The sequence below is a fragment of the Phocoena sinus genome, chromosome 2 (assembly GCF_008692025.1).
Source record: "Phocoena sinus isolate mPhoSin1 chromosome 2, mPhoSin1.pri, whole genome shotgun sequence".
NCBI lineage: Eukaryota > Metazoa > Chordata > Mammalia > Artiodactyla > Phocoenidae > Phocoena > Phocoena sinus.
The window spans coordinates 101067884-101084485 of NC_045764.1; the positions used below are offsets into that span (position 1 = coordinate 101067884).

The window sequence follows — 16602 nt, forward strand, 5'->3', positions numbered from 1 at the left end:
AAAGAAATGCAATTATTTTCCTCTCTAATGCTTCCAGAAAATTCTAAAGAGAATCGCACAGCTAAAAATTATCACTTTTGAATAATTCATTTATTCAATTAATTCAATAAGTATTAAGTTCTCATATGTTGGGCACCACAACAGTAGACAAGGTAGTTAAAGACTGTACTTTCATTGTGCGTTTACTGAAGTCACAGAAGACAGAAAATAACTTTTAAAAAAGTGAAAAAAAAAAAAAAAGAATAATTGGGCTTCCCTGGTGGCGCAGTGGTTGAGAGTCCGCCTGCCGATGCAGGGGACATAGGTTCGTGCCCCGGTCCGGGAAGATCCCACATGCCGGGGAGTGGCTGGGCCCGTGAGCCATGGCTGCTGAGCCTGCGCGTCCGGAGCCTGTGCTTCGCAACGGGTGAGGCCACAACTGTGAGAGGCCCGCGTACCGCAAAAAAAAAAAAAAAAGTGATAAGTTCCGTGAAGAAAATGAACCATGTACTGGGATAGATTATGACTGGGGATGGGAAGGACAGACAACTTTCGGTAAGATCTTTAGGGTGCTGGTAAGCAGGCTCTCCAGAATTAAAAAACATATATACTGATTTATAGTATTTGCCAATTTCTGTGGTGCAAATACTTACACATGCTAATTTCAAACTACTAATGTGAAGTCACTGAACGTGGTTTTGGGGAGAGATGCACGTAATTGGCTCTCATGAGCTGGTATGAGCTAGCGGGCTGCAGCATACCCTTGGCACAGGGTGGTCAGGAAAAATCTGCCTTTCAGGCAGAGGGACAGCAATTTTAAAAGATCCTAAAGCAGAAACAATCTTAATGGATTCATAAAACAAAATAGATAACATGGCTGAAATAGAGCTAGGAAAGGACAGAGTGCTTGGAGAGATAGGAAGAAGTCAGATCATGTAGTTAGCAAATGGATGGCTCTTCCGAATCCATTTATTGAGTAGTCCCTCCTTTTGCCACCGACCTATTCTATATAACACCATCACCATGGGGGCTGGGGCCGAGGAGAGAGTGATATGAGAGTGTATTAATGTTATTTCCCTTATTGGGGGGGACAGGGGTATAGACATCATTTTTTCCTAAGTAAGGGATTAAAAAAGAAACAAAAAGTGGAAAAAACTGCAAACAACTTAGGGTGACAGAATAGTTCAAATATATCAATAATACCAATAATTATAATAAGGCAAACGGACAAGATTTACAAGTTAAAACATGAAGATTGACACACTGGATTAAACAACAAAATCCAGGCATACAGTGTTTACAAGAAACATAATATGCACACACAAAGGCTGAAAGTAAAGGAAAGAGATATATCAGGCAAATACTAACCAAAATAAAGCTGACACAGTTTTATTACTAGCAGATAAATTTTTCTTTGAGAAAAACTTTATTAGGGATGAGAGGATAACCATATAACAGAAGACTTAATTCACCAAGAAAGTATATAAATTTTAAACATACATCTATTGTTTATAGTTATCTCTTTCTGTGTAACAAATTACTCTTAAACACATTAAGCCACTCTTAATGTGGCTTAAACAACACATACTTATCATCTCAGTTAGTGGGAGCTAGGAATATGCACATGGCTTAGCAGGGTCCTCTGCTTCAGTCTCCTGTCATGGCTGTGGTCTCATTGGAAGGCCTGGGGAAGATCCTCGTCCAACCTTACTTACATAGTTGGCAGGAATCAGTTTTTTCAGGCTGTTGGTCAAGGGCCTTTCTCAGTTCCTTGCCACATGTGACTTTCCCTAGGGCAGCTTATAGCGTGGCCACTGGATTCCCTCAAAGCAAGCCATCAAAGAGCCAGAGAGGGAGTACAAGACAGATGTCACAGTCTTTTTGAAAGTGATGTCACTTTTGCCATATTCTAATAATTAGAAGGAGTCATAAAGTCCAGCCCTTACTCAAAGGAGAGAGGATTACACAGGGCATGAATACCAGGAAGAAAGGATCAACAGAGTCAGTCTAAAAGGCTGCCTAGGGAGTTCCCTGGCAGTCTAGTGGTTAGGATTTGGCACTTTCACTGGTGTGGCCTGGGTTCAATCCCTGGTCAGGGAACTGAGATCCTGCAAGCCGAGGCGCAGCCAAAAAAAAATGCTGCCTACCATATCCACCCATCCATCCATTCGTCCACCCACCAATCCATCCATGCCTCAAAATATTTGAGGCAAAAGGGACAGAATTATACCAAGAAATTAATAAATCTACCATCACACAGGGAGATTTTTAGCATACTTTTCTCAATAATTGATAGATGAAGCAGACAAAATAGCAAAGGTAAAGAAATCTGAATAACACAATGAATAACCTTGGCCTTAACGGAGATAGCATTCTGCATGCAAAATTAGAGACTATACATTTTAATCACACATACGTGGAAAATTTACATATGGAAAGTTATCATGTACTAGATCTTAAAGACTGAACAAATTTCAAACAGGTATAATATAAGCCATGATCTTGGTGTATAACAACGAATTAGAATTTAATTACAAAAAAATAAATTTAAAAACGTTGTGAATTTAGAAATTAAAAAGAAACCCACACACTGCTTAACAATTCAAGGATCAAAGATTAAAATACTTAAAAATTGAATAACAATGAAAACACTACCTATTGAGACTTGTGATGCAACAAAAGTAGCACTTCAAAGGAAAGTCATTGCTTTAAAATTTTACATTAGCAAAGTAAAAAGAATAAAAATTATATGAGCCATGTACCTATTTTAAGAGGCTAGAAAGGAGAATAAATCCTAAGACAATAGAAGGAAAAAGATAATGATAACTATACCAGCTGTCTTTTGGTTAAATGTCCTTTTCTGTCTCTCAACTTTCCATTTTTCCTGGGTCCTTATGCCTTAGGTGGATCTCTTGTAAACAGCAAGTAGCTGTGTTTTTAAAAATTTGACAATCTGTCTTTTTAATAGTCAAGTCTATCGACCTTAGCAATTGATATATACAGACTGAACTCTACCATCTTTTTATTTCTCTTTGGCTTTCTTTCTCTATGATTCATTCTCATTTTCTCTCTGGATTTTCTGGTTTGTTTTCCCTTATTCCATTTCTTGTCTCTCCTCTCTTGGAGTTTCCACACTCTATTTCTATTCTTTTAGTCAGTTCCAACTCTCTCCTCCTGACTTACATAATATTACTATCTGACATTTCCAGGAGTCTTTTTTTTTTAACTACACAAACAAGACACTGAAATTATTTCATACTGACAACATTGACTTGGGTCAAGGTCCACATTTACCATTTCATTTGTTCAATATTCTTTGTTACATTTCAGAATACTAGTCTTCTGGGATCATTTTCCTTTTACTTGAAGTACATTCTTTAGAATTCCTTTAGAGGAGGGTTTCTCAAACTCAGTGCTGTGAAATTTCAGACAATATAATTATTTGTTGTGGGGGATTGTCCGGTGCATTTTAGGATGTTTAAGGGCATCCTTGGCCTCTAGTCACTAGATGCCAGTAGCATCTCTAATAGTGACAATCAAAAATGTCTCCAAACATCCCTTGGGGGACAAAATTGTCCCTAGTTGAAAACCAAGAGTTTAGAGCAAGTCTCACGGTAAAAAGCGTTGTTGGCTTTTACTTAACTACAATTGTCTGTATTTTCCCCTTAATCCCAAGTGTCTTGCTAAACACAATTCTAGGATAATAAAATTTTTGCAAATACTTTAAGACATTAGTTTTGTTATCTGTTTGTTGAGAATTCTATCATTCTGTCGTTCCTTTGATGATCTGTTTTTTTTCTCTGCTGCATTCAAGATCTTTTCTTAGGTGTCCTGCAGCTTCATTAAGATACGTCTAGGTGTAGTTTTCTTTTTGTTCACAAACACCCTTCACCTGTTACTAATCTACTATTTAACACCTTCTTTTTTTTTTTTCTCAGTACGCGTTCCTCTCACTGTTGTGGCCTCTCCCGTTGCGTAGCAAAGGCTCCGGACGCGCGCACAGGCTCAGCGGCCATGGCTCACGGGCCTAGCTGCTCCGTGGCATGTGGGATCTTCCCAGACCGGGGCACGAACCTATGTCCCCTGCATTGGCAGGCGGATTCTTAACCACTGCGCCACCAGGGAAGCCTTTTTTTTTTAATGTAACCATACTTTTAATAAAATCCCACTGAACACCACCATGCATGACGCATTGTGTTAGAAGGTGAGCCTACAACATGAAACAAGATGGTCTCTGCCCTGAAGAATCTTCCAGACGTGGACAGGCACTAATTACCACAAATGTAGTGGCTTAAAGCAATATCCATCAACTTCCAGTCTCTGGTCTGGCATGTAAAGAGATTAGAAGTCTTCACTCTGTCCTAACCAGTAAAAAGCTGAACAAACTGATCATCAAATCTTCTTAAATCTAGCAGAGAATTGAGGTTACAGGGCAAACCGCTGACCCCAAAATTAGAGAGATGGGCAGATACAGAGTCAAAACTTACTGGAGCAGAAACCTCTGTGGGAATCAATGCCAGGATAGGATACTTTGCTGCCTGCCAGAAAAAAAGCTCTGGTTTTAAAATTCTCATGTGAGGGCTTCCCTGGTAGCACAGTGGTTAAGACTCCGCCTGCTAATGCAGGGGACACGGGTTCGAGCCCTGGTGCGGGAAGATCCCACATGCCGCGGAGCAACTAAGCCCGTGCACCACAACTACTGAACCTGTGCTCTACAGCCCGCGAGCCACAACTACTGAAGCCCACGTGCCACAACTACTGAAGCCCACGCGCCTAGACCCCGTGCTCCGCAACAGGAGAAGCCACCGCAATGAGAAGCCTGTGCACCGCAACGAAGAGCAGCCCCCGCTCGCTGCAATTAGAGAAAGCCCTCACACAGCAACAAAGACCCAACGCAGCCAAAAATAAATAAAAATAAAACAAATTTATATAAAAAAAATCTCGTGATTTGGTTCAGATCATCCAAACAGTCACCGTTAAAAGGGCAAACTATCTTTTAACGTAATCTAATCACGGGAGTAAAATCCCTTAAAGTAACAGTTCTACAGGTTTGGTAGGAAACCTTGGGGCTATTTTATAATTTCGCCTACCACAACCATGATGGCAGGCTGAAAAGATACCTTGGTAAAGGGAGGTCTGGTGGCTTCTTTTGACTTCCTTAATAGTAGAGAGTACTGAGTTTGAGGAAAGAGGTTTTAGGATGAAGGAATTTGATTGACAGCGTTATGGGCTCAGCACTCTGGGAATTAGAGCAGAGGAGGAGGAGTTTGGTTTGAGGTTCTTTTGGGTAAGCTGGGCAGAAAAACCACAGGTCAAGGGAGATAACAGGCTTAACTGATGGACCACAGAATGTAGGCCAGAAATAGAAGACAGAGAAACCTGGAGTGAGGGAGAAGGGACAGGAGTTAACTCGCAGGGGCTACAGTGGATGGAGAGATTCTCATTAAAGCAGAAAGTGGAGAAAGGCTTTAGTAAGAGGTTAAACATTTAAATCAGTGGTTCTTCAAATCTGGTCCCTAAACTGACAGCATCAGCATCATTTGGGAACTTGTTAGAAAGGCAAATTCCACAGTCCATTCCAGAATTAGTACAATAAATCAGAAATTCTGAAACTAGGAGTAGGGCACGGGAATCTGTTTTAACAAGCACTCCAGGTCATTTTAATGCACCATAAGCTCAAGAATCATTGATATTATTCTTCCATATTGTAATAGAATATGTTTATCATGAATGGGACTCCAGCAGGAGAAAGAAAATTCCTGGAAGGAGAATTTTCTGCTGCATGCTGAGCTAGAAATGCCAAGGATAAGTGTAAGGCATTGCTTGAACTAAATGGACTTAGGGTTTTCAGGAAGAACAAGTCCTGGGCCATTCCAGCCAATTGTGTTATCGAGATAAACTTTCCAAGGCCAAGACTAGGAGCTGTTACTGAGGAGAACTGGGAAGGAGTCAGCCTGGCCCGCATCGGTTATTCTTTAAAGAGGGGGGAATCCAACCCCTAGGAAAAAAGGCAGGAAGTGGGGACAGTGAGTTCCTGGGACCCTGAGTGATGAAAACAGCAAGAGACCCTGGTGGAGAGGGAAGACGCTTGCTCATGAGCAAAATCTGGCTCCACTTTGGCTCAGCAAGAACAGACGCCCTCTCCTAGATGCAGGAACCATCCCAACCTGCTGAGCTGCCTCAGCTGCAGCAGTCCAAGCCAGAAGTTCCCGTGCAGGCTGTGCTTAGCCAACAGGATGAGGATATATTTGGGGATGTGGGTAGCTGACCCAGTACAGTGATTCCTGTACCCTTATAAGTTTTCTGAATCAATTATTCTGGGAATAATAATAATCATGGGACAATGGCAATAAGCGCTAAGGAAGTTAAAGACATGATTGTTCATTGTTATTATAGGGTAGCCCTTCCCCCTAAAAAACTCCACCAAACATGACAGGGATTTATGAACTCAAGACTCCTGTGTGCAGCAAAGATCAACATGCTTTACACTGCTGATTTAAAAAATGAAAAAAACAATGCAGACAAATGTGTATGGTATGCTAGTATTTGTGTTAAAAAAGAGAAAAAACATTTGCCTGTGATACACAAAACGTTTCTGTATGACTTCACAAGAAACTGGTAAAATGGATAGCCATTGGGAAAGGGAACTCAGTATCTGGGGAAGAGAAAAGGAAAGTTTTTCATGATTAAACCTTATATACCTTTTATAATTTTTTTTTTGACCGCACCTCGTGGCTTGTAGGATCTCAGTTCCCTGACCAGGGATTGAACCTGGGCCACGGCGGTGAAAGGGCCGAGTTCTAACCACTGGACAGCCCAGGAATTCCCCTTACATACCTTTTAAATTTGGACCATGTAAGTATATTATTATGATTCAAAAATAAATGAGTATTTTTGTTTGTTTGTTTGTTTTGGGTTTTTTTTTGCGGTACACGGGCCTCACTGTTGTGGCCTCTTCCGTTGCGGAGCACAGGCCTCCAGACGCGCAGCCTCAGCGGCCATGGCTCACGGGCCCAGCCGCTCCGTGGCACGTGGGATCCTCCCAGACCGGGGCACGAACCCGTGTTCCCTGCATCGGCAGGCGGACTCTCAACCACTGCACCACCAGGGAAGCCCAATGAGGACTTTTTAAATAAATAAAATAATGAGCTTTTATCCTTAGCAACAGAGGAAAGTCAAGCCTGAAATCTAAGGGCATTAAGTAGCCCCACCATGGAGGGTAGAAGCTGTGGCAGCACCTGGAAGAGCTTCCTCAGAGATTCCCTTAGTCTGGCCACCCTGCCAGAGGCATTTCTAAGGAATCAGGACCCACAGTGATCTGCAGGGAGGAGAACGAGAAAAGCTTTCCAGCCCAAAATCAGCCGCTGTCCAGAGCTAGCACCTGGCAAGATACAACTCACTCTCCTGTGGCGATCACATCTTTACTGGAAGGTAGGTGAGAATTCACACCTGTGACACCAAATCTCCTCCTCTCTTGGTATTTCTCTCTCCTATTCCTCGCTGATTCCACAGTCCTCCGATCTTTGGCCACAGTGTTTGATTTTTGGGAAGAGAGTGTTGAACAAGCCAAGCTCTTGTCATTCTGAGTCTGAACTCTCATTTGGCTTAGACTTATGCTTTCATTTTTTCTTATGCTTTTCTTTCTTCTTTTTCTTGTGTTTCTCTTTACATTCTGAGGAACTGGAGCTGCTCCCATCTTCATCTGATGTTGAATCCTCCAGTAACTGTTTTAACTGTTGTATCCTTACGTCCTTTTCATGTCTTTTATTCTCTTGTATGATGTCATACATGGGATCTTCATGTGCTACTCTGAACTGTTCTAACTTTTGGTTGCCTTTGATTAAAAAAAAGGGCATTCTTTGTCGCCTGTTTGGTGACCATATCGTTTACAGCACCAACACTGCATGACTTTGACTTCTTTCCCCAGTGGCATCCAAAGTCCTTTGGTTGGTGCGTGGGCCACAAATTCCCTGGCATGTTCATTGCCTGGGACATCTGGTATACAGTCTTCTGGCTTAGTCTCATCTTCCTTGGTAAGCCCAGGAGGAGGTTTTTCATAAAAGGACTCCAGGTGCTTGAGCCGCTGCCACTTCTGCTCCCGGCGCAGCCTCAGCTCCTGCTCTGGAGGCTCCTGCGGCCGCTGTGCGCCCCCGGCCCCCAAGTCGTCGCACCCGGGCCGGGACGACATTGCGGCCCCGTGTGGGGCCGCGAAGACTTCATTTTTAAAATATCAGCAACTATTTGTTTTCCTTCGCTTTAAACAGTCTTTCATTCCTGAGTACCATGCTCATCTTCCTGCATCCTTCACTGATTTAGACATTTAATAGTGTTATATCCCAGACTCAACAGCATTTCATCCCTCTCGAGGGTTACAGGAGGAAATGAGGCCCAGCTTCAGCATATTACTTCCCTGCTGTTCAGTAGCACTATAATATTGTTGTTATAAAAATCTGACTTTACAAACATCCTGCCCCATCCCACTGCCCGCTGGTCTAAGCCACCTCCTCACAGCTCTGGCTTCCCTTGCTGCAGCCCCTGAACCTCTATGTTTGGGGCTTCTCTAGTCTCAGGTTTCAGATGCAACTACCCTAACTTTCAGACACTTTGGTTCTGGAGGTTTCTGGCCCAACTTCCACTTGCTTGCTTGCTTAATTTTGGGGGGTGTGGGGGAGGGGTGGAAGAATGTCCCTGGAGATTTTGCCTGCATTTATGAAACCAGTGATGCCCTCCAGATTGTCTTACCCAGGGTCTACTTGTGGTGGTGTTTTGGAATGGGAGGGTCCAATAGACCTCCTGCTCAATTAGGAAAGGTCAGGGTTTTCTAGGCAAGGAGCAAAGCTCTCAACAGAAAGGCATGGATCAACCAGGTATGAAATCAGCAGTGGTTATACTGAAGGGCATGGATCAGTTCTTGGTCTGAATATCTTGGAAATCATGCTGCTTCCGATGTACAGCCTTCAGAAGTCTGGGTCACTACTATGACCCCAGGAAATCCCAAGTGGAATGGAAATTCTGGTTTCTGAATAGCAAATAACCCTTACTCTGCAAGAACTAAAAACCAAACCCATATCCTAGGGCTGTTTTAGAATTATGCAGAATCTTAAGATTCCTTTGGAGGATACCTACTGAGACTGGCCTCAGTAATGCTTTGAATTAAACAGCCCACCAGATCACTATTGTGCTTCTTTTTTCTCATTTTACCAACCATATAATGCTGATATTATTGGGAAACTTACTGGTGTTTCACTGTACAATTCAAATGAAACCTGATAGGAGTGCCATTGGCTCTATTGAACATTTCAGATTTCCATTTGTTATGGCATACTTTTTTTGCAAGCTGAAAAAGGGTATACCAAATGTCTTGCTCTTTATAAGCATTTTATTGTTGTGGTGCTATTATTTCTATAATGTTGCTTTTTTTCAATTACCACTTATGCTACAACTTGGGCTTAGCTAAGATAAACCTCAGATTCCTCCCTTAGACTCCTGAGCTTGTCTAATGGCCTTTGTTGGTCTGAGCTAGGCAGAACAAGAGCAGTAAGTGTACTTAATCTCCCTTGGCACAGGTTTGGGTCTGAACTATGTGACTAAGTGAACATGAAAGGTTGTCTCAAATGTTATAAATTATATTTTTGATTTTTAGTTTGGATCAAAAGCCAAATAAGAGGGCTACCCTGGTGGTGCAGTGGTTAAGAATCCACCCGCCAATGCAGGGAACACAGATTCAAGCCCTGGTCCAGGAAGATCTCACATGCCACGGAGCAGCTAAGCCCGTGTGCCACAACTGCTGAGCCTGTGCTCTAGAGCCCCTGACCCACAACTACTGAGCCCACACGCCACAACTACTGAAGCCCACGTGCCTAGAGCCCGTGCTCTGCAACAAGAGAAGCCACCGCAATGAGAAGCCCGTGCACCGCAACAAAGAGTACCCCCCGCTCGCTGCAACTAGAGAAAGCCTGCATGCAGCAACGGAGACCCAATGCAACAAAAAATAAATAAATATATATATATTTTTAAAAAGCCAAAGAAGAGGCACGTTACAACTGGTTGCTGTATCTCTCAATTAAGTCTACTGCTTTCTCTTTTTCTTTGCAATTTATTTGTTGAAGAACCTATGTCATGTGTTCAGTAAAGTTTCTGATGGTCTCCATTTTAATGAGCATCCATGTGATGTTGTTTAACATGTTGCTCTGTTTTCTTCTATTTCCTATAAATTTGTAATTGGGTCTAGAAGCTTAGCCACATTCAGTATTTTTATGGGGGAGGGAGGAAAACACCTTCAAAGTGGTATTTTGATCTTCCATCAGGAGGTACATGTCATCAGGTTGTCTTTCTTTTTGAGATACTAGCAACTGTTGATGATTAATGCCTAGATTCATTAATTTATGAGGAGTTACAAAATGGTGATATTCTGTTATTCTTCCTTAATTTATTAGCGGAAATATTTTTATAAAGAGACATTCCCTCTAATTTACTATTTGGTTACCCGTTGGTATAGTTAAAAACAAGATAAATACTTCATTCTTTCCTTTTAGACCAATTCTCAGAATAATAAATTGGTTTACTAGAATACTCCAATGGTGACCAGTTTTTTATGAACTCATGAATTTAAATACTGGTTATGTTTCAAATCAAATCCTTTTTCTGCATCTATTAAGATAATTATATGATGTTTTTCCTTCAATATGTTAATATACTAAATTATATAAATTGATTTTTAATGATAAACCAACCATGTATTTTTAGCAGAAACCCAACTGGTCACAGGAGTAATTTTTAAAAATACAGTTGACCCCTGAATAATGCTGGGGGTTAATCGAAGTATAACTTATAGTTGACTCTCCGTAACTGAGGTTCCTCCTCTACATCTGCAGGTTCAACCAACCAGGGACTGTGTAGTACTGTAGGATTTACTATTGAAAAAAATACAAGTATGGGCTTCCCTGGTGGCGCAGTGGTTGAGAGTCCGCCTGCCGATGCAGGGGACACGGGTTCGTGCCCAGGTCTGGGAAGATCCCACATGCCGCAGAGCGGCTGGGCCCGTGAGCCATGGCCGTTGAGCCTGCGCGTCCGGAGCCTGTGCTCCGCAACGGAAGAGGCCACAACAGTGAGAGGCCCGCGTACCGCAAAAAAACAAACAAACAAGTATAAGAGGACCAGTGAAGTTCAAACCCACATTGTAAGGGTCAACTGTATATTGCTTGATTCAAATTGCAAATATTTCATTTAGGATATTTGTATCTGTGTTCATAAGTAAAATTTGCCTATACTGTTCTCATACTGTCATTGTTAAGTTTTGGTATCAAGGTTATGCAAGTCTCAAACTGAGTTAGGAGTGTTTACTTGTTTTTCTGTTCCTTGAGAGAAGCTGTAGAAGAGTGAAATGGTTTTTAAATTGAAAATTATACACACATAAGAGTTCATAAATCATAAGCCTACAGCTTAATTCTTTATCATGACTGAGTTTCACCCTTCTATACATCTCCTCAGCCTGACCCTGAGTTTTGCAAGAGATCTGATGAGTCAGTGGGAACAGTAGATACATTAAAATAACTTCTCTCTGCTGACAGGAAAAGAAAAGCATTTAGAAGGTTTAAAAGATCCTATTATAAACTCCCTTCAGCAGGCAAGGCAACTGAAGCAGTTTTTCAACTACTGGGCCAAATTATCCTAAATGAGGTTTTTACAGAATCTGGCAAGATTTTAATTCAAGCTACCAAAGCTTTTTCCGAGGAACTATAAGATGATCAGAAAATATAACAAAAATTATCTTTCACTCTTTTGCAAACTCCATATTTTTAAAAATAAACCAATAAGGGGAATTCCCTGGAGTTCCAGTGGTTAGGACTCCTCACGTTCATTGCCGAGGGCATAGGTTCAACCCCTGGTGGGGGAACTAAGATCCCACAAGCAGTGTGGCGTGGCCAAAAATAAATTAATTAATTAAAAATAAACCAGTAAGGATTTTGAGGCTGTAGTTAAATGTACTTAGGATGGGAGACAGAGGATGACAGTTATTAACAGCATGAGAAAAAAGAAGAATATAATTTGACTTAATGAACCTAGGAGACAGACAGGGTAGCAGGATGAACTTACCTAAACTGGATAAATCCCCAGGTTTATTTAAAATTGAACTCAATTGTAGGTTGCCAAATGAGATTAATGTCTGGAGTAGTCTTTTTGTAAATACTAGGGTTTTTAGCTAATACTGACTGAGAGAATTCTTCACGATCACATACTATTTCTTTTTGCCTACAATTAGTTAATCTACTATCTTTTACTACAAGTGCTTAATTGGAAACAAAACCCAGCTTAGTAACACTGGAACAGTACCAACTCCCCTGACTGTCCATTTCATTAACTAAGTCCTTCCCTCCCTCCATTACACACATGTTCCTGCTCAGACGATGAACCACTCTCCAAACATCTTTACCTATCAGGCATGTATCAGAGACAGAAGCAATTTAACAGTTTAGGGGGAAATCTACAAAAATCTTTCGATGAAATCTTAACCATTCCTGGTCCAAATATGAAATTTTTATACAGAGAAGACGAATTTTGAACAGTTTAAATAAACTATCCAATACAAAAATATAAAAAAGAGAATAGTGACAGCCTCAATACCACAAAGCTAAGACCCTGGTGATCACAATTCTAGCTACATGTTCATGTCAAATCATTTACTTAACAAATATTTATTGAGTGCCTAAGGTGTCAGTGTTCCAGCACATAAACTCACTCAAAGGAATGAGAATTAAGACCAGAAACTTAAGTCCTTAACATACAAAGAGCAAAAAAGGAATATCCCAGTTTCTTCAACTAATACTCTGAACCTATAATAAGCAAACAAGTCAAGTACTTTCTCTATTTTGGACTTTTTGATACCTTATATTTCCCACAGCTGCTTTGCATATATTCTAACCATCAAAAGTTCAACAATGAATAAATCAAAATAAATTTCAAATCAAAAGACAGACACATAAAATAGCTGTTAATATATTTAAAAGTACTTAATTCACTCATAATTAAAGAGGTACAAATAAGAACTAGAGATGCCATTTCCACCTACTAGTTAAAGAAAAAATTTTAAGACTGATAATATCCACTTTTGATGATAGGGACCTGCGTATGCTTCCACATTCTTCATTGGTGGGTATAAGTTGATATATCTTCTTGAAAATATATATACCTTTTGACCAGGGAATCCCACTGTTAGGAATTTATCCTAAAAATATACTGGCAATGAGAATGCAAGGATATATGCACAAGATGTTCATTGCAACATAATTTGTAACAGTAAAACACCTTGAAATAACTTAAATGCTCATGAATAAAATTACAGTGTAGGAATAAATGAAATTCTATTCTACTACAAACAAAGACATGAGGCAAATCTTTATGTACTGATATGGGATGTCCAAGATAAAATATTAAGTGAAAAAAAAGGAAATCACAGAACAGTCTGTATAGCATAACTCCACTGATAGAAAAAGGAAGAAAGATAGTCATAGTATATAATACAAAAATGTGTAATAAAAAATTTCTATAAGAATTCACAAGAAAGTGTCAATAGCAAGTACCTTGGGGGAGTAGAAGGGAGGTCGTGGGGAGAAGACATACTTTAGAAGACCTTTCCTTTTTTTTATATGTACTTTTTGTATTGTCTGAATTCCTCACCAGAGTATGTTTTATTTTTATATTTAAAAAACTCATCAGTTCTGAGATGTGGAATTCTTGTCAAATTACAAGCTTAGTGCAATTTAAATAAATGATACCTAGAAGAAATCAATTCATTTCCATAACTTATTTCACAGATAAGGACTGGAACATCAATTTCTTGGGCTCGCTGAATGTTGTGCTGTTTATGAAGTACTTTCAGGAATGAAAATGAAGGTGATCATAAGATATTATAGAATATTATATCTTCTTTTCAAAATTATCTGGAAAAAAGAAGCTCTAACTCTTACAGACCTTTTTTTAAACCATAGACCATGTAAAATTACTTTTTAATGTAACTAAATTGAATCTTCACAATCAACTGCAGAAGTAGATTCCTAAAACTTACCAAGTTGGGAAGAGAAACAGCAAGAAAAAAAGCTGAGGAGGGAAAAGTAGAAAATGGGTACAGAAAATAGAATTAGAGAAGGGAGTAATGTCTCTTAGTATAAGCAGGAGAAGGGTGACTTTAGAGAGAGTCAGTTCCCACAGGAATACTATACCTAACAGCTGGCTGTGTTCCCCTGTGATGGAGTTCTGACTCGGGTCTGAAAAACAAACAATTGAAAAGAAAAGAAAAATGAATGACCAAAACAAATAATTTCTTAAGAATCAGCAACAAAAGTCAACCAAGGAAATAAGCAAAAAAAAAGTATGATGCTCAAGAAACATTAACGTAAGGATATTAAAAATAGAACTATTATAAAAAATAATTCCACAGCTTCCTCAAAAAATTAAACAACAGAATTACCATGTGACCCATGGTATACACCCAAAAGAATTGCTAACAGGGACTCAGATACTTGTACAACAATGTTTACAGCAGCATTATTCACAATAGTCAAAAGGTGGAAATAATCCAAGTGTCCTCCAAAGATGAATGGATAAACAAAATGTGGTACAGATGGTCTCTGACCTATGATGGTTTGACTTAAGATTTTTTGGTTTTATGATGGTGAAAAAGCAATATGCATTCAGCTGAAACCATACTTTGGATTGTGAATATATACACACATATTTATGTGTGTGTATATATATATACACACATATATATGTATACACATATATATACACATATGTATACACATATATACTTTTTTTTTTTTGCTGCACCGCACAGCATGCGGTATCTCATTTCTCCAACCAGGGATCGAACCCTTGCACCCTGCAGTGGAAGCGCAGTCTTAATCACTGGACCACCAGGGAAGTCCCTAGATTTCAAATTTTGATCTTTTCCTAGGTTAGTGATTTGTAGTACAATACTCTCTTGTGATGCTGGGCAGTGCAGCGAGCTGCAGCTCCCAGTCAGCCATGCAAGCAGGAGGATAAACAACCATTACAACCGTTCTGTACCCATACAACCATTCTGTTCTCTAATTTCAGTATTCAATAAGTTACATGAGATATTCAACACTTTGTTATAAAATAGTCTTTGTGCTATATGATTTTGCCCAACTGTAGGCTAATATAAGTGTTCTGAGCATGTTTAAGGTAGGCTAGACTAAGCTATGAAGTTCAGTAGGTTACGTATAGTAAATGCACTTCGACTTAATATTTTCAATTTAGGAAGGGTTTATCAGGACGTAACCCTACTGTAAGTCGAAGAAGATCTATCTATACATACAATGGGATATTATTCAGCCATAAAAAGGAATCAAGTTCGGATACATGCTACAACATGCATAAACCTTGAAAATATCACACTACGGGAAATAAGCCAGAAGCAGAACAAATACTGTATGATTCCATTTATATGAAATATCTAGAAAAGGCAAATGGGCAAACTTATAGAGACAGAAAGTAGATTAGAGGTTACCAGGGGCTGGGGAGTGTGGGGGGGAAATGGGGAGTGGGATGTTATTGCTTAATAAGTTGTAAAAAAATTTCTCAAATAGAACTGGAGGATATAAAATGGCGAGTCTCATCCATGTGCCCTCAGGAAGACAAAATTGAACTAAGAGGCTGATTTCCCATAAATGCCTGATTTATAGAAACAAAATTTTCTTAGATGATGGGGGGTTGATCTGAGGTTGCCTCCTATCAAACTTGGTAAGTTTCGCCAGAAGCATGAACAAGAGATGGCCCAGGTTGGGTTAGTCTCACAAAGTGGGCTGAAATGAGCCTTGTTTGTGTGACTAGACTGATTCTGTCTGCTCAGGAAGTTTTCAAGGCTGGTCTCTGTTTGTTTTTGATTTTAACTGACTCAAACTGAACTCTCCCCTCTTTACATTCCCTGCCCATAAATACAACCTACCCCAAACTTTCACCAGACTCACCTGTAGCTTGCTACAGTTTGCTTGTCCCAAATTGCAATTCCTCTGCTATTCCTGAATAAATTCATCTTTTCCAGCTTGCCTCAGTTTACCTCTTTATTTAGGTCAACAGAGAACAGACTTTCTGTTTGGGGTGATGAGAAATTTTGGAAATAGTGGTAATGGTTGTACAACATTGTGAATATAATTACTGTCACTGAATTGTGCACTAAAAAGTGGTTAAAATGGCAAATTTTGTGTTATATATATTTTATTACAATACAAAGTTAAACAAGTAATCACATAAATTTGGCCAAGCAATATTAGTTCCATAAAGTATAAGGATGATTCAGGGCCTATGACATGAATTACATTTTGTTTTTAATGACAAAGGAACATGTGGCCAGAGCAGTTGCAAGTCAAGACATAAGTAAAGCACTCATTACTACTAGCAGATATGTTATGATTTGACTTTCAGATAAAATGACTAAATTGGCTTTTATAAATATCTCTTTCTTCAGCAATCTATAATAAAATTAGTGACAATAAACCAAGTTCCTAATCCAAGATATACTGACAGTCACCATTTAACGACCAATCACTTGCTTATTTTAAAGGCTTGGAAAGCATTAAGGGCTAAATATGGAAAAGACTC

The 16602-nt window shown here is 39.7% G+C and overlaps 2 protein-coding genes across 5 annotated transcripts in view; both read right to left on the reverse strand.

Moving 5' to 3' along the window:
• Nucleotides 1–16602, reverse strand: part of SLC12A6 (solute carrier family 12 member 6) — an 87725-nt gene that overhangs the window by 29523 nt on the left and 41600 nt on the right. For 2 of the 4 annotated variants that reach the window (XM_032620929.1, XM_032620947.1), the window contains one exon: nucleotides 14199–14243. The exons of the other annotated variants lie outside the window; for them this stretch is intronic. In XM_032620929.1, the coding sequence (XP_032476820.1) occupies nucleotides 14199–14243 (45 nt within the window). The remainder of the gene's footprint in view (nucleotides 1–14198; nucleotides 14244–16602) is intronic. 4 annotated transcript variants of the gene reach the window in all.
• On the reverse strand, nucleotides 7107–8478 carry LOC116748103 (retinitis pigmentosa 9 protein-like). The gene is given in 2 exon segments (XM_032620966.1): nucleotides 7107–7820; nucleotides 7823–8478. Coding segments are annotated over 2 exon segments (567 nt in total). The 5' UTR covers nucleotides 8168–8478; the 3' UTR covers nucleotides 7107–7598.